Source organism: Peromyscus leucopus, chromosome 2 (assembly GCF_004664715.2).
Source record: "Peromyscus leucopus breed LL Stock chromosome 2, UCI_PerLeu_2.1, whole genome shotgun sequence".
NCBI classification, from domain to species: Eukaryota; Metazoa; Chordata; class Mammalia; order Rodentia; family Cricetidae; genus Peromyscus; species Peromyscus leucopus.
Window position 1 is genome coordinate 134,912,290 of NC_051064.1, and position 23,031 is coordinate 134,935,320.

Below are 23,031 nucleotides of genomic sequence, written 5' to 3' on the forward strand. Positions count from 1 at the left end.
CCAGCACTCAGGAGGCAGATGCAGGTGGATCTCTGTGAGTTCGAGGCCAGCCTGGTCTGCAATGTGAGTATCAATCAGGACAGCCAGGACTATTACATAGAGAAATCTTTCCTCAAACAAACAAACAAAAAATGCCCCCAAAAAGAAAATTTTATTTACTTTGTAACTGAAAAACGAAACAACACAAGTGAAAGCAGTTTCCGGACTGGGGTGACTCAGCAGTCAGAGCACTGGCTGCTCTTCAGAGGACCCAGGCTCTGTTCCCAGCACTCACACAGTGGCTCACAGCCATCTCTACCTCCAGTTCCAGGGGATTTGACAACTTCCTCTGACCCCCAAGGGCACTACATGAATGTGGTGCACCTGCATACATGCAGGCAAAAACACAGGCATACATCCAAACCAAACCAAACCAAACTGTAGCACTGCTGTAACATAATCATTTGTCTGATAAGGTAAATCTTTGAAAGGAATGGCTATTTCTATGGAGTATATCCATTCTGCTAAATTATCATATTCCTAAAGCATAGCATAATGCTTTTCCCAGAAGGAACTCCCTAAAGTGTTGCTGGAAGATGTTTTCTTTGGCTTACAAATAAGGGAATGAGGGGGAACAAAAGAAAAGAGGAAAAGTGAGACAGAGAATTATGTCAGAGCAGAGACACCCTATTCTTCCATTCAAAGACATGACAATATCAAGTACAATCTTTGAAAATAAAAAGCATGGGGCTGGAGAGATGGCTCAGTGGTTAAGAACACTGCTTGCTCTTCCAGAGGTTCTGAGTTCAACTCCCAGCAACCACATGGTGGCTCACAACCATCTGTAATGAGATCTGGTGCCCTCTTCTGGCATAAAGTTGTACATGCAGATAAAGCACTCATATACATAAAATCTTAAAAAAAAAAAAAAAGAAAAGAAAAGCTTTATCCCAGGTGTAAGCTGTAACTATCCAGCTCTAAACCTGTAGTTCTCACAGTTTAGCTTGTACCAAAATCACCTGGGATGTTCACTGAAAAATTATGATAAACCAGTTCTAGAGTAAAAGCCAAAAAGGTAAAGTGACCACATGTAAACATAAAGTATTAACCTTAAAAGAAAAGGCAGGTAAGCTGGGTGTGGTGGCACATTCTTCTAACTCTACCACTCAGGAGTAGGAGGCTGGTGGACCTTCTTGAGTTGAGACCAGCCAGGGCTCCACAGGAAGATAGCAAGAAAGGAGACAAAAGTATGTGGTGTGGTTGTGGTAATCTACATATAGTCCTAGTGTGTAGTTCTCAAGTGGAAGGACTGCCTTGAGCCTGAGGCCAGCCTGAACTACATGGTGAAGGCTAGATTACTCCAAGTCTTGACTATCTCAAAAAGAAAAGAAAGAGGGGATACCATATAGAGGCTTCGAAGTCAGCTCAATGGGTGAGAGGATTGCTCTTGCTCTTCTAGAGGACCTGAGTTTGGTTCCCAGCACCCACATCAGGTAGCTCACAGCCACCTCTAACTCTAGCTCCAGGGTTACCCAACACACACACACACACACACACACACACACACACACACACACACACACACACACAAAACAAAAAACAAAGCAACCCCTCCCAAAACAAACAAACACCCCCACACACACACAAAAAAACCCCAAGAAACCAGGGGCTGCTGAAATGGCTGGGCAGTTAAGAGCACCCATGTCAAGCAGCTCATAACTTCCTGTAACTCCAGTTCCAGAAAAGCCAAGGCTTTCTTAGGGCATATGCAGGAACCTGCACGTATGTGGCATATATTCACAGACATAAATGAAATCTTTAAAATAAAATGTATATGATATTTTAACATGTTTTCAAAAGATTAAAGTATGCAGAGAGAGATAAATCACTCATGGCAGAGGATTTAACCTTCATGGGAGTTATAGACCACTCCCATGAGCTTCTGTTCTTAAAGCACCAGGCACCTCTGGAGGCCGGTCTCAGTTACAGACCTGAAAATTCAGGGAATTCATTGTTAATTTCAATGCAAGTTAACCATCCCCATGCAGGCTTTCCCAACAAGAAACTTGAACTATACACCTGAGAGGTCAAATGAGAGGCTTGAAGACCCATGAACATCAATCCTTGGCAAGAGACAGAGTACAGTATAGGGCTGAGAACAAGTATAAGTAAAAATCTATGTACAACGTCAAGACTCTAAACCCTGTTGGCTGTCAGTACTGAGAATTCAAAGGCCAAACCTTTCTCATTTTTTGGTGACAGGGTCTCACTATGTAGCCTTAGTTAGCCTAGAACTTGCTGTAGAGACCAGGCTGGTCACAAACTCACAGAAATGTCTGCCTCTGCCTCCTGAGTGTTGGGATTAAAGTCATGCATCATCATGCCTGACATTCCTCCCCTTTAACATTATTTTATTAATTATTGTGTATGTGTATGCTATGTGTATGCGGGCACATGGGGCACACATGTAGAGGTCAGAGAATACCTCTCAGGAGTTGGCTCTCTCCTTCCTTTGTGGGAACCAGGGACTGAACTCAGGGCATCAGGCCTTTCACCCACTGATCTAGCTCACTGTCGTCCACCACAATTTAACAAGCCATGTGGTTAGTGCTGTCAACTTGAGAGGATACAGAACCACTGAGGAGAGAAGCCTTTGCCATCTGTGAGGGATTTAACTACGTTAGGTTCACCGAGCTGGAAAGACAAACCCTATGTGGGTGGTGTCACACATGGGCTGGGGTCTTGGACTGAATGCAAAGGCAGAAGAAAGCCTAGTGTGGCAGAAGCAGGTGATTTTCTATGAAATCAAGGCCAGTCTGGACAACACAGTGAGATCTCCATTCCAAAAAAAAAAAGCTGGTGAAATGACTCAGTGGGTAAAGGCACTTGCCACCAAGTCTGAAGACCTGGGTTCAATTCCCAGGACCCACATGATAAAAGAAGAGAACCAATTCCCTTAGGTTGCCGTCTGTGTACTTGCCCCACAATAAACAAATGAGACTTTAAAAAAGCACTGTTGTTAACTTGTTTTGATACAAGTAGCCTAGAGCTAAATTAGTCCCCCAAGAACATTTTAGAGAAAGCTGTGAATTGGAGTACCAACAGAACCCCAACATTTTAAAAGATCTTCCCCAATGGTGACCAATTTTCTACTAAGGAATTCTAAGAACACCAACCAACTCACAATCTAGCTGCAAGCATGAAATCTTTCTTCTTTCCATGAGGATGAAGAGAAAGCAGACTGAATGGAGTTAAGGTTACCACAGGCACTTATACCTCCTGCAATGTGCAATCTGATACAAATGCCCTGGCTGGTTTCCCTCCAGAAAGTTGGCAGCACAAAAGACCTTGGGCTAGCGAGGAACTGTTCACCTCTCCCTGACTTGAGTAGTCTTGGAGAAACGAAGCAGGAAAGTAGAGTTCCACCTCTAGACTGGTGCTGTGTGAGAAGCCAATGGGGAGTTCTCTGATTTGGGTAACAGACTAGAGACTATTTGGCAAAGAAGACCGACGACCAAACTCTCTCCTGGGCTAGAGCCATCAGGTTCTCAGCTCACCCTTTCTTCCTGTTTCTTGCCCTCCTCTGAGTGCTTCTGTAGTGTCACTTTGAGAGATTCCCTGATGAGCTGAATTTCAACTTCTGAAGCAGAGAGTTTCTTCTCAAGCTCCATCTTTTCTTTGCTCAAGGCTTCTGTCTTCTGTGCAAACTGTGCCCGTAAGAAAGTGTTCTCTCGCTGCAACTCCTGCCAAAAACATTCTTAAGATGTAACTGGTTCCTTGTAATTACCCATTTCCCATTATGCTCTAGGTCAAGTATCATCCTCCAGTGTTTCTTCCGGCATGCCTCTCCAGGACCAAGAGAGTCAGTATCACGTGTTACTGGAATCTGTTAAGTTTTAGAATCTTACTCATTGGTCCACTGAATCAGAAATACTAGGGACAGATTCTAGTAATCTGTGCTGTCAGCACTCCAAGTGATTCTGATGCACGCTCAAGTTTCAGAACCACTGTTTTAACATCAATACCTGGGGGATGGAGATTTGGCTCAATGAGTAAGAGCACTGGCTGCTCTTGCAGAGGACACAGGTTCAGTTCCCAGCACCCAAACAGCAGCTATCATCCACCTGTAATTCCGGTTCCAGGAGATCTGAAGCCCCTTCTGACCTCCATGGGCACCAGGTACACACATGGTACACAGACAGACAAAATATTCAAAGACATAAAATAGAAATAAAATTAAATCAAAACAAAAAACTACAGTAATATCCAAGGATGTATGCCACAGAGGAAGGACCACAAACAAACCACAAGACTGGTTTGAGGCCTAGCTTTCTCTACTCATACCTGTTTTCATCAGTAAATTAGAGAATATTCTACTGCTATTAGATCAAACAGGCCTTCATACTATAATCTAATATTCATCACTCAAAAGCACAAACTGCATAAGTTCAGTTGACAAAGCAGATTCTTTCTCAACCCTACTGGACACTAACCTCAGTGAGAACATGGTTCTCTTTAAGCTGTTCCTAGATATGAAAGAATAAAAATAAGAACAGCTCTAAATCTCCCATGGCCTCTGCCACTCTTTATTTGGCCAGGGCTGGCAGACTGAGACTTCTAAGAATGTCTGGTAGTAGATGTGCAGTTTGAGGCCAGCCTGGTCTACAGAGAGTGAGTTCCAGGACAGCCAGGGTTACAACAGAGAACTCCTGTCCTGAAAAACAAATAAACTGTGGTGATATTGTGTTCCCCAAAATATTGTGCACCCTAATAAACTTATCTGGGGTCAGAGAACAGAACAGCCACTAGATATAGAAGCCAGAAAATAGTGGCACACACACCTTTAATCCTAGCATTCCAGAGGCAGAGATCCACCTGGATCTCTGTGAGTTCAAGGCCACACTGGAAACAGCTAGGCATGGTGACTCACACCTTTAATCCCAGGAAGTGATGGCAGAAAGCAGAAAGGTATATAAAGCGTGAAAACCAGGAACTAGAGCTGGTTAAGCTTTTAGGCTTTTGAGCAGCAGTTCAGCTGAGACCCATTTTGGATGAGGACACAGAAGCTTCCAGTCTGAGGAAACAGGATTGGCTGAGGAGTTGGCGAGGTAAGGAAGCTGTGGCATGTTCTGTCTCTCTATCTCCCAGCGTTTGCCCCGATACCTGGCTCCGGGTTTGTTTTTATTAATAAGAACTTTTAAGATTCGTGCTACAATAAACAATCCAACTAAGCAAAAAGACTTCTAAAAATAAGGCTGTAGAGATGGCTCAGCACTGGATGCTCTTCCAAAGGACCTAGCTTTGATTCTAGAACCCATGTAACAGCTTACAACCATTTGTTAACTCTAAATTCAGGGACTTTATATGCCTTCTTCTGGCCTCCACAGACACTAGGCATGCAAGTGGTACATAGACATACATGTAGTCACAACAGGAGCTGGAGAAATGGCACATCATTTTAGATTACTTGTTGATTTGCACACCCTCTTCTGACTTCCTCAGGCATCAGGCATGAATGCTGTCATAATACATGCGGGAAACACATTCATACCCATAAATAAATCTTTTTTTAACCTCAGTCATAAACATAAACAGACATAATAAAACAAAGACTTCTAAGAATATTATTCAATGCTAGGACCTTACTAAAGCACTAGGCCTTCCTTTCCTCCCCAAGTATCTTCGATACCAAAATATCTGGACTCTCACCTGGTGTTCCCCTGAAGCCTTTTCTAACCTCACCAGAGTCCAGGAAAATTTAAGATGTTTACTCTTGAAGAGCAGGGCACCTTTGTTATCTTGATTCCTTCTCATTTCCTGGATATCTAAGCACAGGGAAAATACTAAATTATAGTAAGAAGAGTGCTACCCTGGGAGCTATATTTACCTGGAGCCTCAATAAGCAGACATCTCCAAAAGGGGCAGGATGACCCAAAAGGGCGCTGTGGACTTGTAGTTCACTCTCTCGTACTTTCTGCTCCAACTGAGAGATATGTTTCCTCTGCCTGCAAAAGCCAACAGTCAGATCTGAGATTAAACTACTTTACAGAATAAGCCCCTTTCCTTAGATAGGGGGGTAACAATACTAGACCTTGATTCTAGATATCCCATTTTGGAAGGCAGCTATGTGTGTGCTACACCACTATACCATAAATGTATGATGGACATTATATTTTGCTGAAAAGGTAGGATCAAATGAGAAAAAAACTAAGGGGAAAAACAAGGAAAGATTTGCAGTAAACCAGCTATCCCCTGTAAGTAAGTCCTCCATAGAGGCCCAACAGAGAGACTGGCCTACCACATTAATAATTGGGAAGACTAGCTGCCCATCAGCCAGGCTCTACCTTGAGGCAAAGCATGGGTCTAAACAAGGGTTAGGTAAAGTGGAGGAGGGGGCAGGCATAACCTGCCCTTGGAAGGCCTCATTAGGTGCCTCCCTGGGAGTCCCAACAGCAAAGCCTGGTCCTGCAACAGCACCTCGCCCTCTTACTTGTCAATGAGGAGCTCCTTTTCTTTCAGAAGATGTTCATTACTGTTCAAGATGCTAATCCACTGTGCTGGCTCTAAGGTGGGCAGTAAAGGAGCAAAAGCAGCAGGATGGTGACAGACGGCTCCATTCTGAAGCTGGAAAACAAACAGGCCAGCCGGGCTTGAGCCTGACCACAGGTACCTGGGAACACCTCAGCAGTACCCAGTTAGGATTGGAAGTCAAGGTCTAGTCTGACTCTGCCTGATAAAGTCAATGTTTTTAAAATAATTTTAGCTCTGATGCATGACTGGAAAGAACTTGCCACAGGGGATGTCTGCCAACTAAACACTCTGCTCAGGAAGTCTCTAGTTTCTAAGGTCAGTTATTAAATCAGGAGCTCACAGACCAGGGAAGGAGAATATACCATTTCCTTCCTTCTCACTCTTTAGCAGCACAAAGGGAGGTTGGGGTGTGGTGGGGCTTAACAAAAAAACAAAAACAAAAAAAACAACCAACCAAGAGTTCCAAGACATTCTCTATCCCGACACTGCTGTTTTTTTTTTTTTTTGAGGCAGGGTCTAGCTAGACACACACAGTCCTAGTTAGTCTGGAACTCACTATGTAGATCAAAATGGCTCCAATTCCTGCCTCTGCCTCCTGAAACAGGCATTTGACACAACACCCAGCTTCAAATGTTGATTTTGAGTGTGTGTGTGTGTGTGTGTGAGAGAGAGAGAGAGAGAGAGAGAGAGAGAGAGAGAGTGAGAGAGTGAGAATGAATGAGAAAAAGCAAGAACATGTATGGATGTCCTATGTCCTGGGGTCTGGGGATGGAATTCATGTTCCAGGCTTGTACAGCAGTGCCTTCACCTGCTGACCAATCTCACTGGCCCCTCAAAAACCATCTTTAGGGCTGGGCATGGTGGCCTTTAATCCCAGCACTGAGGAGGCAGGGTCAGGTGGATCTTTGTGAGTTCAAGACCAGCCTGGTCTACATAGCAAGCTCCAGTACAACTAGGACTACCTAGAGAAACCCTGTCTCAAAAGCCAAAACCATGATCTTCAAACCTTAGGTCTGCCACTTACCTTTTTTGTGACCCTGAGCAGATTCAGTCTAGAAGCCTGTTAAGTTTCTACCATTAGCTGATCAGGTACTATAGAATTAAGTACAATTCTGTACGTGAAAGGAACCAGCATATGAGTATGTGATTGATGTTAGTGTCCTAACTTTTAAAGCTTTCCCTCATAATTCTCTGCTTTAGAGAACATACCTGGTCTTTTATCAGACCACCAACAGATTTAAAGGCCACGAACTCACATTTTCATTTCCTGTCTACAAACATCATCTGTTCTCACAAATGTTTTCTATAGAGTTAAAACTTGTTAAGGATAAAGTAGGCTGGAGAGATGGCTTGGCAATTAAGAACATATATTGCTCTTCCAGAGGACCTGAGTTTAGTTCCTAGCACCCACGTCAGGTGGCTCCCAAACTGCCTTTAACTCCAGCTCCAGGGGATCCAAGCCCTCTTCTGGTCTTCTTGGTCACTTCACTCACACACACAAACCCACACTCAAATATTCATATATAAATGTAGTAATACAGCCAGGGCTACACAGAGAAACCCTGTCTCAAAAAACTGAAACAAATAAACAAAACCTAAAACTTATTAAGACAAAGGTTATGAGGAGGAACACAAGATGCAAAATTCAAGAAATGGTTCTCTACCTGCATTTGTTCCATCTGTAAACGAATCAATTCCAACTGCTGTCGACAAGTACTGAGCTCACAAGACTGTTCTCCAGGATGCCAAGGGTCAGGACTTGGTTGCCACACCTGAGAGGACAGTGACTTGGAAAGCCCAGGAGCAGGCTGGAGTCCCAAAGGAAGCACTCCACTGTTGCTGGCATGTGGTCCATTCCGTTCAAACACTGCACCACTGCCTGGGGCCTTCTTGGATTCTGGCAATACTTTGTATACATCCTTATTTGCATCAGATCTTGGGTTAGGGAAGTGGACTCGGTAATGTGGATCTGAATATAATGTCTCTACGATGGCAGGCTGGTTGAGGGTAGACTCCATGCTAGGAATATCAAACTTCCTCATCTCTCCCTCTCTTTCATGGCCGACTGCTGGAAACCAGGACTGCTGAATCCCATTTTCTCCAGCAGCACTAGGGAGATACATGAAATCTCTTGACAGGCCTGGGGAACGCTTCACTGCACCAAAGTCTCCGTTTCTTGTCATCCCCACACCTTCAGCCAAACCTGACAAGGGGAGTTTAGAGGAAGAAGGCCCAGAAGGTGTAGAATTTGGTTTGGCAGGAGAGGCCCCCAAAGTAGAAGGCATTACATGGGCTGTTGGAATGGTTATGTGGCTTTTGATTGGCTGGAAAGAAGAGCTGCCACTTGAGCTGCAGAAATCTGTGAAGAGAAGAGTGTTCCATGAGTCAAAATTAAAGCACCAAGTTTCCTTGTTTGGCTGCTAGGCCAGATGCCGAATCAGAAGAAGCAGGCAGGAGTTGCAGTTGGAGTCAACTTGGGAGGTTGAATCACAAGGACTAGTATGGGCTACCCTAACAGTGCTGGGCCAGTCATGGCTAGAGTACCACCCTTGCTCCCTAGAAAAGGAAGAAAGAAAATCAAGCAAGAAGACACAATAACTTGAGAAATGTGTTCCAGTAACTCAAATGCTATGATTTTGAAGATATGCCAACAATAAAAGACAAGGATGGCTTCATTTTTAACTTGTATTATGTCCATTGTATTTCAATAAACTCTTGGTGGTCATCAAGCAAAGCTGAAAACACCACTTAAAACAATCCCTTACTTTAAGGGAAATGGATTAGGCCCACTCTTCTGGAAGCTGGACAAATCTGAATTACAATCTAATCTAATAAATATAAAATTCCTTCCAGGGAGTGCTGAAGCCCTCTGACCTCCAAAAGCTCCTCAGTGAAAGTGAGCAATGAGTCCAAACTACCTGAAGACAGGAGAGAGACGTGCTGCTGGGGATCCAGGGCAGGGGCGCAGCATCTGAGTCAGGACTGTTCTCTCCCACACCCCAGAGCCGACTGCCTGGACATTCGAGGTTATTCTTAGTAACTCTCAGGTTTCATCCTAGCACACTGAGCACGCTCAAGTGGGTAAATACAGAAATCTTCTATTTTGTATTTTGTTTTCCACTTACCTACTTGTCTGTACTAGAATGTGATTTTTAAAGTTTTAAAACTTTTTTTCAGACTAGATTTATATTTATTTGAGGCCTACCTGGGCTACATAGCTAGCTGAAAGCCAACCTTAGGGTCTTTCTTTCTTCCTTCCTTCCTTCCTGGTTTTTTTTTTTTTTGAGACAGGGTTTCTCTGTCTAACAGTCCTGGCTGTCCTGGAACTCTCTGTAGACCAGGCTGGCCTCAAACTCAGGAGATCCGCCTGCCTCTGCCTCCCAAGTGCTGGGATTAAAGGCGTACACCACCACCACCCGGCCAGGCTGAGTTTATAATAAGACCTTGTCTCAAATAAAACATCTCCAAAATCAAACAAGTAACAAAAACCAAACACAGCCAATCCAAGTTATCCCTTGTAATTTATGTGAAGTATCCAACTTCCTATATTCAGGTTATCCTGGCAGCATATAAAAGATTATACTAAAAACAAAACTCCCCCAAACTAAGCCTAGAATGGGTGTACACCCCTATAATCCCAGCATACCTGGGAGGCTGAGGAAGGAGGACTACAAACTCAAGGCCAGCTTGAGCTACATATAAAGCTCTAGGCAGGCTAGGATAAGGAGTCAAACCATTTCCAACCCAAACAAGCACACAGAATTCCTCCGAAAACCCGAAGAAGCTCTGGTAACATGCTGTAAGTCTAAGACCACTAGGCAATTGGTCTGACAACCTTGGTATCAAGCTGGATGATGAGAGCACCATCCTACAGCTCTCCTAAGAGCCCCCCAACCCGTCCTGTTCCCACAGCAATGGTAATGGAGGAGGACAGAGACTGGAAGGGCTGAGACAACCAACTCAGACCCATGCTTTCAAATATTAAGTCCACCTCAAGTCTGATTTGCCTTTTAGAACATTTTGAAAGAGAACAGCAATATTTTCAAATGTGCACTATATTTTATGATTTTCAAAGGTATTCCAGATTTAGTTTATATATAGACAGCCACGGTTCCCCAAATCATGAAGCCTTTGATAGTTCAAAGGTATAATTCTAAATCTCTTAGTCACATCATGTCCCCTCAAAAAGCAGTCCATTCTTCCCAGCAACCCTCCTTTCATGGAATGGAAAGAGTCAGCTATTGGTAAAATCAATCAATTCTGACCACATTCCACACTGGTTATCAAGGATGCTAGTTTGAATCAGGCCAGCAACTACAGGTTGAATAATTCTGTTCTGAAGCAACTGGGACCAAAAATGGTATAAATATTGGAATGGAAAAGGGATATAAATGTGACTTTGGGATATTTGCACAGATTTGACTGATTGGGCATCCATAACCCAAAATTTTGAAATCTAAAAAGCCTAACTAAAAAATCAAGGACTGGATATAGTAAGGAGTGCCTGTAATTCCATCAGTTGTCTTACTATCTTTGGCTATATTGTGATATATGAGACACTGTCTCAAAATCTAAAAAAAAAATCTAAAAAAAATTAAAACCTCATGGCATACATGAGGATACAGGGACTGGGGATACAGTCCAGTGATAGAACATTTGCCTAACATGTACCAAAGTCCTCAGTTTGATTTCCAACAACACATACAGTAACAGTATATGAACAAAAATGGCAGAAAAGTAGGCTGGGAGAGATTGGTCAGTTGGTAAAGTACTTGCTGTGGAGAATATGGAATCCTGAGTTCAATTACCAGCACCCATGTTAAAAAAAAAAAAAAAAAAAAGGCTGAGCAAGCTAACAAAAGCCTTTCATCCCAGTGCTAGGGAGACAAGAGACGGGGGATTCTTGAGTCTCGTTGGCCAACCAGTCTGAGTCAGTGAGAGAGCTCTAGGTTCAGTTGGTGGACTGCGTGTGCTTGTCTAGCATGCAGAGTCCTGGCTGGGTTTGATCTCTGACACTACTTAAACTAGTATATGCCAATTTCCAGAAAGTGGAGGTAATCTCAGCACTTAGGAGGTGGAGGCAGAAGTCCAACTTCCTTCTTAGCTACATAGCAAGGTGGAGGCTAGCCTGAAATACATGAGACTGTCTCAACAAACAAACTGATCAACCAGAGCCAGTGAGATGGCTCAGTAGTTAAAGGCACTTACCCCCAAGCCTTTACTGCCAAGCCTAACAATTTAAGTTCCCTGGCACTCATATGGTAGAGAGAACTGACTGCCACAAGCAGACCTTTGACTGCCACACTGTACCATGGCATGTAATCACAGGTATAATACACACACACAAAAAGAAGAAATGTTAAATACCATATATATTATGAAGCTTTTCTGTTTTGCTGTTTTTTATTATTAACTTTGCTTAATATTTTGAAGGTTCATCTAATTCAAACAACATGAATACTTCATTTGTTTTATTTTATTTTATTTATTTATTTATTTATTGGTTTTTTTGAGACAGGGTTTCTCTGTGTAGCTTTGTGCCTTTCCTGGATCTCGCTCTGTAGACCAGGCTGACCTCGAACTCACAGAGATCCGCCTGGCTCTGCCTCCCAAGTGCTGGGATTAAAGACGTGGGCCACCACCGCCCAGCCATTTGCTTTATTCTAAGATTTTATGTGGACATACAACAATTTTTTAGTTATCCATTCATCAGCAGTGAATGTGTTTCTACTTTTTGCTTATTACGAATAAGGCTGCTATGCACATTCATGTACACATTTTCATTTCTCTTGGCTATAAACCTAAAAGTATAATTATTAACTTAAAAGTTATCTTCAGGAGGATATATCTCAGTTGGTAGAACACTTGTCAAGCATGCATGAAGCCCTGGGTTTAATCCCTAGTACCATGAAAATCAGGCATAGTGGTACATCTGCAGGAGAATCAGAAGTTCAAGGTCATTCTCAGCTATGTCAGGAGTTTGAGGCTAAGCTGGAATACATGAGACTGTCTCAAGGAAGGAAAAAAAACCTTTATATTTAACACACACACACACAGAGTACTTTTTTTATTTTTTGAAACAGGGTCTTGCCATGTAGCCCAAGCTGGCCTTGAACTAGTGTGCTACCATTCCTACTTCATTATAATTTTTATTACTTGCTGGCCATGGTGGCACACACCTGTAATACAAGCACTTTGAGAGACAGACGCAGGAAAATAGGTTATTCTTGACTACACAGCAAGTTCAAAGACAACCTGCTCTACATAAAACGCTGTCCCCTAAACCAAAAAATAATATACACACTTAAAAAAAGGTTTATTTTATTCATGAGTGTTATGTCTGCACGTGTGCATGTGTACCACATGATTCCCTGTAACTTCAGTTACAGATTGTTATGAGTTACCTGATGTGGGTGCTGGAAAATAAACTCTGGTCCTTTAGAAGAGCAACAAGTGCCAGGCAGTGGTGGGGCATGCCTTTAATACCAGCACTCGGGAGGCAGAGTCAGGCAGATCTCAGATCTCTGTGAGTTTAAGGCCAGCCTGGTCTACAGAGCGAGATGCAGGACAAGCACCAAAACTACACAGAAAAACCCTGTCTCAAAAAACCATAAAAAACAAACAAACAAAAAAGAGCAACAAGTGCTCTTAACTGATGAGCCATCATTCCAGTCCCCTAAATGGTAATTTTGTTTGTTTGCTTTTACGAGATAGGGTCTCACTATGTAGCTTTGGTTATCCTGAACTCAAGTAAACCAGATCAAGCTGGCCTTGAACTCAGATCTGCCTGCCTCTGCCTTCTGAGTGCTGGGATTAAAAAGTCTGCAGCCCAAGTTCTTACCATTAGACCTTCTGCCCTCTAAGCTCCATCTAAATGGCTTGTAAAATATTGATTGGTAGTTGGTATTTAAGTGCAAAAACAAGTAGCACAGATATTAAAGATACAAAAATGTTACAAGCAAGGGACTCAGTAAAGGAAAGGGATGGAGAAAGCCTCGTAGGACTACTGACCAATCACAGCAGTAAAACTGGCATGGCTAGTAGAAGCATCTCAAGATGGGAAGAGCACAAAGGGGCCGAGATTAAAGAAGGAACAACAGACAAGGACTCTGTCTGACTGGCAGAACACCTGCCTAGCATGTGTGCGGAAGACCCAAGAGTCAACCTCTAGTACCACAGAAACAAACGAAAACCAGGTCTGTGTATTCATGCCATAGTAAGAAACAAACTTGGTGATATTAGGAAATAAAAAGTAATTATTCATGATTATTCAGATTCCATAACTGAACAGCCTGACCTTATGATCATTCTGTAAATGACAATACATATGGAATTCAAACTGAAAATGGCAGCCTATGCTGATAGTCGACTCCAACCTTACCCTCTGCAATGTCTGAGCAGGAAGTTCCAATGGCTGTGTCCCCACTGTCAGCTATGCTCGAGCAGCGGCTGAAGCGGCTCCGAAAGGCCTCGGAGATAACTGGTGTCTGCCATTCAGTCCCCAGAGAACTGCCTTTTTGAATCACATTGGAACCTGTAATAAGAGACAGTTTTTACTTTGGTGTGAACCACCTGATGAAACTCAATGAAGTACTTTGTTGGGGGGGGGGCAGTAAAGTCAGCAAATTTTCATTTAGGGGATTTCAGATGTAATTCCTTCACTGTCCATCCACATTGCTGAAGTTCATGATTTCTCAAGATAACCCTTTTTCAAATAATTGGTGATGAATCCAGTTGTGTTATTAGTCCTGGATGACAAGAATATGGAAGTAATCAATGAAGCACCTGGAGCTTACGTTCTACCTTGGTTAGAGCTACCTACATTACAACACCTTATCTCTAGCAACATAGAAAAATTTATAATAGATCCTTGCTCTAAACATGTACTATAGTGATAATTTGCAATGTGGTTCTTTTTTTTTTTTCCAATGTGGTTCTTAAAAACCTTATCAACAATAAAATGTTCTTGACAGGTTGTCTACTAACAACGTAGTATATGGAAAACCCTAGGGGGTTTTCTTAGATTATGCCCACAGCAAATAAGAAATTGCATTCTAAAAGCCTGGTAACAACTACTTCAAAGAACTTTTTTGTCTTGCTTTGTTTTCGAGACAGTTTCTCTCTGTAGCCCTGGCTGTCCTGGAACTCTCTGTAGACCAGGCTGACCTCAAACTCACAGAGATCCGCCTGCCTCTGCCTCCCAAGTGCTGGGATTAAAGGCGTGCACCACCATCGCCTGGCTTACATGGTTTGTTAATGGGTGTTGTTAGCATTCTGAACAAAAATATTCCTCAATGTATAGCCTATGTAGTCTACACATCATAGAATGGTTTAATATCATTGGCTTCTACAAACAATACCAGCATTCAATCACAATGATGTTTGAATTATCCTACATGTCCCAAGGCTGCACAAAGAAACAGATACTTGTTAAAAACTACTGCTAGTCTGAACCAGGGTATCCTCAACAGGTCAATCCAGATAAATTTGGAAAGTCAATCTAAAAAGTTTAAGGTGGGTCAGGTGTAGTGGTGCATGCCTTTAATCCTGCACAGAGACAGGTCTCTTTGAGTTCAAGGTTAGCCAGGGATACAGATCAAGTTCCAATCTAGTCAGGGTTACATAGTGAGACCCAGTCTCAAAAAAAAAAAAAGTTACCTTGACAGCAATACAAAGGGGCTGGAGAGATGGTTCAGCAATTAAAAGCACTGGCTGCTCTTCCAAGGATCCAAGTTTGATACTCAGCACCCACATGATGGCTCACAACCATTTTTAACTCCAGTTCCATGGGATCTGAAGCCCTGTTCTGGCCTCTAAGAACACCAGGTATGAACTTGGTGCACAGATATACATGCAGGCAGAACATGCATACACACAAAATCATTAAAAAAATTTTTAAATGTAAAATATTAAACCACTTCAGTTCCTGAGCAGGTAAGAGAAAGCAAGACTAATAGAATTTGCCTTCAAAGCTTGTTTTATGTACTAGTAGGTTAGATTAGGATTTTTAAAAATTAACAGTCATGGAAATAGCTCAGTGATTAAGAGCACATACTGCTCTGAGTATCCAAGTTCAGTTCCCAGCACCTGTGACTTCTGCTCTAGGGGAAATTCATTACCCTCTTCTGACCTGGCCTAACACCTATACTCATGTGCATACACCCACACATAAACACTTAATTTAATTTTTTTTTAATCTTTAAAAAATTTATTAACTTATTAGCAAAGCCAGTATTTTAGCCAAGGCAAGAAGATGTTCCCAACTTTGAGGCCAGCCTGGACTACATAGCAAGCACTTGTCTACGAAACCAGTAAGAAACAAACAAAACACAAAGCAAGTCCTAGAAAGACTTGAATCCAAATTATTTTGGTTTCTGAGACAATATCACCTATGCCTTCAAATTCTTGATCCTCTGCCTTGGCCTCAAGTGTGTGTGCTACTGGCTTGTTTTTCATTTGTTTATCATTGTTTTCTTTCTTTAGAAGAGTCGTGGATGTAGCTCAGTGGTAGAGTTCTTGTTTTGCATCTACAAAGCTCAGGGTTCAAAGCTTAGCAACACCAAAAGAAAAAAATATATATTATATTATTTCTCTTGTGAGGTAGGTTCTGGATGCACTCACAGCCCAGAATGGCCTTGAAGCTTTGATCTGCTTCTGTCTCCCAAGAGCTGTGTGTGTGGGATGCACTACCATGATCTAGAAATAAATTCCCACAGCTGGTATCCAAGAATTCCAATCTTTGCAGACTAGCACTGTGAGAGCCCACAACTGACTCAGTTTCCCAGTTTGAATCTGAAGTCTATTCTGATTCAATAGTCAAGCTTGCTTGCTCCAGGACTGGGAGAAAGTCCTGATTAGCCCACAGGAAGAAACACACTCTCTAGCTAGACACAGGCTGCTGATGCCAGCCAGAGGTACATTGAGATAAAAAATGGAACTGCCTGCTCCTTGACGCAAGGCAGGACAGATAGTGGTTGAATGCCTGTGCTGTGCACTGTTCTACCTCTGTCCTTCAAAACTGTATATAAGCTGGCTGTGAAAAAACTCAGGTCTGTCCGGCATTGACCGGCAGACCTCTCAACTCTGTTTCTTCATTGTCTTTTCAATCTGCATGCCTCTACCCAGCTACCCAACTGACTGTCGCAGGCACAAGGGAGCATATCCGAACACATTTGCAAAACACACGCACGCACGCACGCACACACACACACACACACACACACACACACACACACACACACACACACCAGAAGCCAAAATTTAATACAGAAGGCTTCTTACCTGGTGAAGTAGCATGAGAAGACCTGTCATTTGGATATTTTTCTTGCATGGCCATCAGTTACCTGAGACAACTGCAGAATGAAAGAGTAACTAGTCAGAACTTTCTAGTATCTTTAAAAATTATCTGTAACTCAGTTCCCACTGAATGAAACTAAAACAAAACAAAAAAAATCATAATCTTGATATAAAAATAAACAAATTCAGGCGGTGGTGGCGTACACCTTTAATCCCAGCACTTGGGATGCAGAGGCAGGCCTGTGAGTTCGAGGCCAGCCTGGTCTACAAAGCCAGTTCCAGAAAGGCACAAAGCTACACAGAGAAACCCTGCCTCGGAAAAAAAAACAACAACCAAAAAACCAATTCAGTTTCCTCCTAACAACATGCTTCTGACATCAGACTGTGTGTGTGTGTGTGTGGGGGGGGTTATTCCAACTGCCCCACTTTCAATGTCACCCCAATTCCCAGCTTGTTTCACCCATTCTTATCAACTAGCTATAAATCAAGGGTCCCATGATTTCCTCCTAGAGTTTGATTTATTTGCTAGACTGGTTTACAGAACCCAAGGAATCTTTACATTTACTAGCTTATTTTATTTATTTTTATTTTTTGGTTTTTTTTTTTGGAGACAGGATTTCTCTGTGTAGTTTTGGTGCCTGTCCTGGATCTTGCTCTGTAGACCAGGCTGGCCTCGAACTCACAGAAATCCGCCTGGTTCTGCCTCCCGAGTGCTGGGACTAAGGGCGTGCACCACCGCCACCTGGCTACATTTACTAGTGTAGATCAGGCAGACAGTAACAGTTTGTAATTCCAGCACTCAAGAGGAAGAGGCAGGAGAATTACCATAAATTCAAGGCCAGCCTGGTTTACATAATAAATTCCAGGTCAACCAGAACTACATACCCTGTTTTCAAAAAATAAATAATAGCCAGGTGGTGGTGGCACACAACTTTAATCCCAGAACTTGGGAGGTAGAAGTAGGTGGATCTCTGTGAGTTCAAGACCAGCCTGGTCTACAAAGTGAGTTCCGAGACAGCCAGAGCTGTTACAAAGAGAAACCTTGTCTTAAGACACCAAAAAAGAAAAAAGAAAAGAGAAAAGAGAAATAAATAACAGGTTTATTATAAAGATATTAAAGCAGGTGTGGTATTGCATGCCTATAATCCTACATTTGGGAAGCTAAGGCATAAGGATTACCACAAATCTGAGGCCAGCCTGTGCTACAGAATGAGATTCTGTCTCAAACAAAACAAAAACAGGAAAAAAGATACTGCAGAGGACACAGACAAAGAGATGCATAGGGTAATGGCAAATAAGAAGGGGTGAAGAGCTTCAAAGATCACACCCCCTTGGGTTTGCTACTGATGGAGAAGGTAGAAATGATAAGCTGATCTTGTAAAGGATTTACCAATAAACTTGGTTAGGAAAAACTAAGTTACACAAAAGCAGAATTTAGCTAAAGAGTACTGCTTCAAACATGACTGGAAGATAAAAGTAGCATACTAACCAGATTTCCTAGAAACTACAGAAAGCTAAGAAAAATAGAGCTGTACTTCTAGGAGTTTGGCGCACTGAGAGTATTATTTCTGTAAAGGTTTGCCCACCAAGACTGCTGCTCTATTGCCATATCAAAAGAATTCCACCAGGCAGGCAGAATAACCCTGGTTAACACCCAAAAGAAGAATAAAAAAACTACCCAAGGGCTGTCAGTCAACAAGTCAATTTATTAGCATATGAAAATACAAATATCATTTTGAAGGTTCTAAGGCTATTTTACTAGTATACAACAAGCAAGAAAAAAAAAATAAACACATATATTACAATAGCATACAATATATTCAGGTATTCTCCCTTATATCACTTTGAAGAATATATTAGCACTGGAGAGACTGCTTAGCAGTTAAGAATACTGGCTATTCTTTCAGAGGACATAGGCTTGATTCCCAGCATCCCTTTGGTGGCTCACAATTACCTGTAACTTTAGGAATCCAACACCCTCTTCTGGTCTCTAATGGCACTAAGCATACATGCGGCCCGCATACACAAAACCATCCAGACATATAAGAGAATGACAGAAACTCATTATTTTAAAAGAGTAAGTATTTTAAAAAGCAAATCATGAGCTTGGGTTAGCAGCAAAGGCCTTCAATCTCAGCACTCAGGAAGCAAAGCAGGCAGATCGCTGGGTTCAAGGCCAGCCCAGTCTATACAGGGAGTTCTAGGACAGCCAGGGCTACACAGAGAGACCTTGTCTCAAAAAAACAAAAAATAAAAAAATAAAAAAAAAGCCAATCACACTCAAGAGTCTGAGATACGAACACTGATACTATAGGAAGTTCAAGACCAACCTGGGAAATACATAGCAAGATCACATTTCAGAAAACAAACAAAAAGGGCTGGAAAGGCGGCTCAGTGGTTAAGACAGTGCACTACTACACTAGAGGACCTGGATTCAAGTCTAAGTACCCACGTTAGGCAGATCACAATCCCCTGTAATTCCAGCTTCAGGTATATGGGCACCTGTACTCACATCTCACACGCACATACCCCCACACACACATAATTATATATATATATTAGCTAGGAGGTGGAGGCACATGCCTTTAATCCCAGCACTCAGGAGGCAGAGGCAGGTGGATCTCTGTGGGTTCGAGGCCAGCCTGGTCTATAGAATTGGTTCCAGGACAGCCAGGGCTACACAGAGAAAACTTGTCTCAAAAAACAAAAATAGGGGCTGGAGAGATGGCTCAGAGGTTAAGAGCACTTGCTTGCTCTTCCAAAGGTCCTGAGTTCAATTCCCAGCAACCACATGGTGGCTCACAACCATCTGTAATGAGATCTGGTGCCCTCTTCTGGCTTGCAGGGATATGTGCAGACAGAACACTGTATACATAATAAATAAATAAATCTTAAAAAAAAAAAAAAAAAAAGGTCTATCTGTATAGCCTAAGCTGGCCTTCAACCTGCAGTGATTTTCCTGCCTCTGGCTCCCCCACATGCAACAAAAATTCAAAGCAAAACAACAACAAAAAACATAAATAAATAATTGAACTGTACCAGGTAGAACACTCCTGTGACACCTGTATTTTGGAGACACAGGTTATGACTATTCTGGGTGACAGTCGGTCAAGTATGGCTTTAATCCCAGCATTTAGGAGGCAGAAGCAGGCAGATCTCTGTGAGTTCAAGGCCAACCTAGTTTACAGGACTGGGATTAAAGGTGTGTGCCACTGTCGCCCAGCGGCAGCTAGAGTCAAACAGAGAAACCCTGTCTCAGGGAAACAAGAGACTATTCTGGCTACATGAGACCCCCAGAAAAACAAACGAAATAAAGAAGGAGAGAGGGAAGGAAAGAGAGAGAGGAGGATGAAGCCAACTGTCAATGTTAGGCCCTTCACTCAAGTAAAGCCAGACCTTTGGCTAGGCTGCAGGAAAGAGTTTCAAGACCATTCAAAGTGAAGCTAAGCTGGTGAACTTATTAAGTATTTAGACAGATGTACACAGGAAAGACTGTATACGTGCAGGCTATGGGTATGGTCTTCTCAATAGGGCTGCAATAAGGTGTCTTTACAACAGCTATACTATAACACTGTGGCTAAGTCTCAATGCTCAAAGTATGTAATTTATAACAAGAGTTACGATTAAGCAACATTTAAGATTTCAGTAACAAAAGAAAAGTTAACTAATATAATTAGTTTTCTTTCTTTTTTAAGACAGGGTTTCTCTGTGTAAAAGAATTTCCTTTTGTAAAAAACTTCTCTGTGTAGTTTTGGAGCCTGTCCTAGAACTCTCTCTGTAGACCAGGCTGGCCTCGAACTCACAGATATCCTCCTGGCTCTGAGTGCCTCTGAGTGCTGGGATCAAAGGTGTGGGCCACCACCGCCCAGCATAATTAGTTTTCTAAATAATTTTTTTCTTTTTCTTTTCTTTTTTTTTTTTTCAAGACAGGATTTCTCTGTGTAAAAGAATTTCCTTTTGTAAATAAAATTTTGTAAGATGGTTTCATGAGGTGCACTGTTTAGACTTAAGACTACAAACATACCAGCCCTAAGTACACAATTATCTGTTGTTTTTAATGCCTTTGTTTAACATGTCATTGGGAAAACAAACAAAAATCTTGGGGGAGGGCACAACAGGAATTCAGAAACTCTGAATTTTTTTTTTTAAGATTTATTTATTTATTATGTATACAGCATGTATGCCTGCAGGCCAGAAGAGGGCATTAGATCTTGTTACAGATGGTTGTGAGCCACCATGTGGTTGCTGGGAATTGAACTCAGGACCTCTGGAAGAACAGTCAGTGCTCTTAACCATTGAGCCATCTCTCCAGCCCAGAAACTCTGAATTTAAGAGTGCCCAAAATAATTTGGGAAATACACAAGATACAATCTTAGAGGTGAAATTCAATTTTGAAAGGGCAAAAAAGGTGATTATATGGTACTCATGTACTTTACTGACCTCTACAGTTTTTTCTTAGCAACAACCCAAATGGTCATCACCTCACCGTGTGCAATAACATAATGGAACCAAACTCCAAACACACTTTATCAAAGTGTCAGCTTAGCACCCAGGAAGCAGAAACAGAAAGACTCTAAGTTCCAGGTTAGCCTGAGCTACACAGGAGACTCTGTCTCCAAAACAAACAGGCTGGAGAGATGGTCAGTGGGTAAGAGCACTCACTGGTTGCTCTTTGAGGGGACCCGGGTTGGATCCCAGCACCCACACAGTGCCTCAAAACAACCAGCTTTAACTCCAGTTCCAGGGGATTCAACATTCTCTTCTAGGCTCTTCAGGCACTGAATGCATATGGTGCACAGACACACACAGGCAAACACCCATCACAACATGCTAAGTGAAACCAAACACCAATAGCTACACGTTACATGGTCTCATTCATATGAAATGTCTAGAATAGCTAACCCTATAGAAATAAGAGCTGAACAGGCAGGGAATAGAGAATAACTACTAAAACACATAATCTTTCTTTTCAGGGTGATCAAACTATTTTAGGGGTTAGATGCTACAGTTGAATATCCTTGGAACATACTAAAAACCACTGAATTTGTTACCGTATGCAATCATAGTCCTCTCAAAAACTACAAGGGCTACACAAAACAAACGCCAATTGTATTTCAGGCTTTTGTTTTTGTTTTTTCTTTGGGGTCTTGTTACATAAACCAGGCTGGTCTTGAACTTGCAGTGATCCTCCTGTCTCTGCCTTCCAGAGTGTAGTTCTCAACCTTCTTAATGCTTTGACCCTTTAATACAGGTCTCATGTTGTGGTGACCCCAACCAGGAAATTATTTTGTTGCTACTTCATAACTGTAATTTTGTTGCTCTTATGACTTGTAAATATCATATATGCAGGATATCTGGTATGTGACCCCTGTGAAAGGGACATTCAACCCCCACAAAGGGGTGAAACCCATAGGTTGAGTACTGCTGCTCCAGAGGGTTAGAGGCAGAGACAAGAGGCTTATTACAGGTATGTACAACAATGCCTGGCTTCACACCCCCAACCCCTGAGTTGTTTTGTGTTGAGGAACAGTCTCCATGTTAGCCCTAGCTGGCCTTGAACTTATTATGTAGTTGAAGCCTGCCTGCCTCTAGATCCCAAGTCTGGGATTAGAGGCTTGGGTTACCATGCCATGTTGCATTTCAGTTTGTTTGTTTGTTTTTTAAGTATCCCCATAAAGAATACAAAATAAATCATATAAAAATAAGTTATTCTTGACTTTTTCCTAATAAGCTCAGAATCCAATGAGCAACTAGAAATTTTTTTTTTTAGCCTGAACATAGTGGTGCACTCTGTAAACCCAGCACTCCGGAAGCTAAACAGGGGATCTTCAGCCTCGACTACACAGTGTCACCCTGTATTAAAACATCGAATCAGCAGTTCAGAGTGCTTACTGCTCAGAAGTTCAGTTCTCAGTCCCCATGTCAGACAGCTCCCAACTGCCTGTAACTCCAGCTCCAAAAGATCCAAGACCCTCTTCTGATCTCTGTAGGAATTTAACATGTGCACACACACACACACACAAATCAATCTAAAAAACCCAAACAAGAAAAAGTGTTTTGCACTGGGGAGACAGCTGAGTGGTTAAAGCCTACAAGCCACTGGTGAGTCCCTGAGTGGAAATCTCCAGAACCCATGGAAAGCCAGGTACAACAGCTCTTCCGTAATCTGTGCTCCTACAACTGAGATAGGAAGCACAGACAACAATTCCTAAAGGTTCATGGGCC

The 23,031-nt window shown here is 42.3% G+C and overlaps 1 protein-coding gene and 1 non-coding gene across 5 annotated transcripts in view; both read right to left on the reverse strand.

The window, feature by feature from the left end:
• The window catches only part of Cep85 (centrosomal protein 85), a 37,937-nt gene that overhangs the window by 9,896 nt on the left and 5,010 nt on the right, over positions 1–23,031 (reverse strand). For 2 of the 4 annotated variants that reach the window (XM_028888096.2, XM_028888097.2), the window contains exons 2-7: positions 16,792–16,862; positions 13,892–14,044; positions 8,175–8,869; positions 6,470–6,603; positions 5,867–5,984; positions 3,537–3,722 (exon numbers count right to left, since the gene is read on the reverse strand). In XM_028888096.2, coding sequence (XP_028743929.1) covers positions 3,537–3,722; positions 5,867–5,984; positions 6,470–6,603; positions 8,175–8,869; positions 13,892–14,044; positions 16,792–16,846 — 1,341 coding nt within the window. In that variant the 5' untranslated portion in view covers positions 16,847–16,862. Of the gene's footprint in view, positions 1–3,536; positions 3,723–5,688; positions 5,842–5,866; positions 5,985–6,469; positions 6,604–8,174; positions 8,870–9,428; positions 9,533–13,891; positions 14,045–16,791; positions 16,863–23,031 lie in introns of those variants that run through there. The other 2 variants (XM_028888098.2, XM_037203050.1) reach the window with 2 other exon arrangements.
• Positions 14,469–14,585, reverse strand: LOC114706019. Its single transcript, XR_003736466.1, has one exon. It is a non-coding gene; the product is annotated as a small nucleolar RNA SNORA32 (small nucleolar RNA).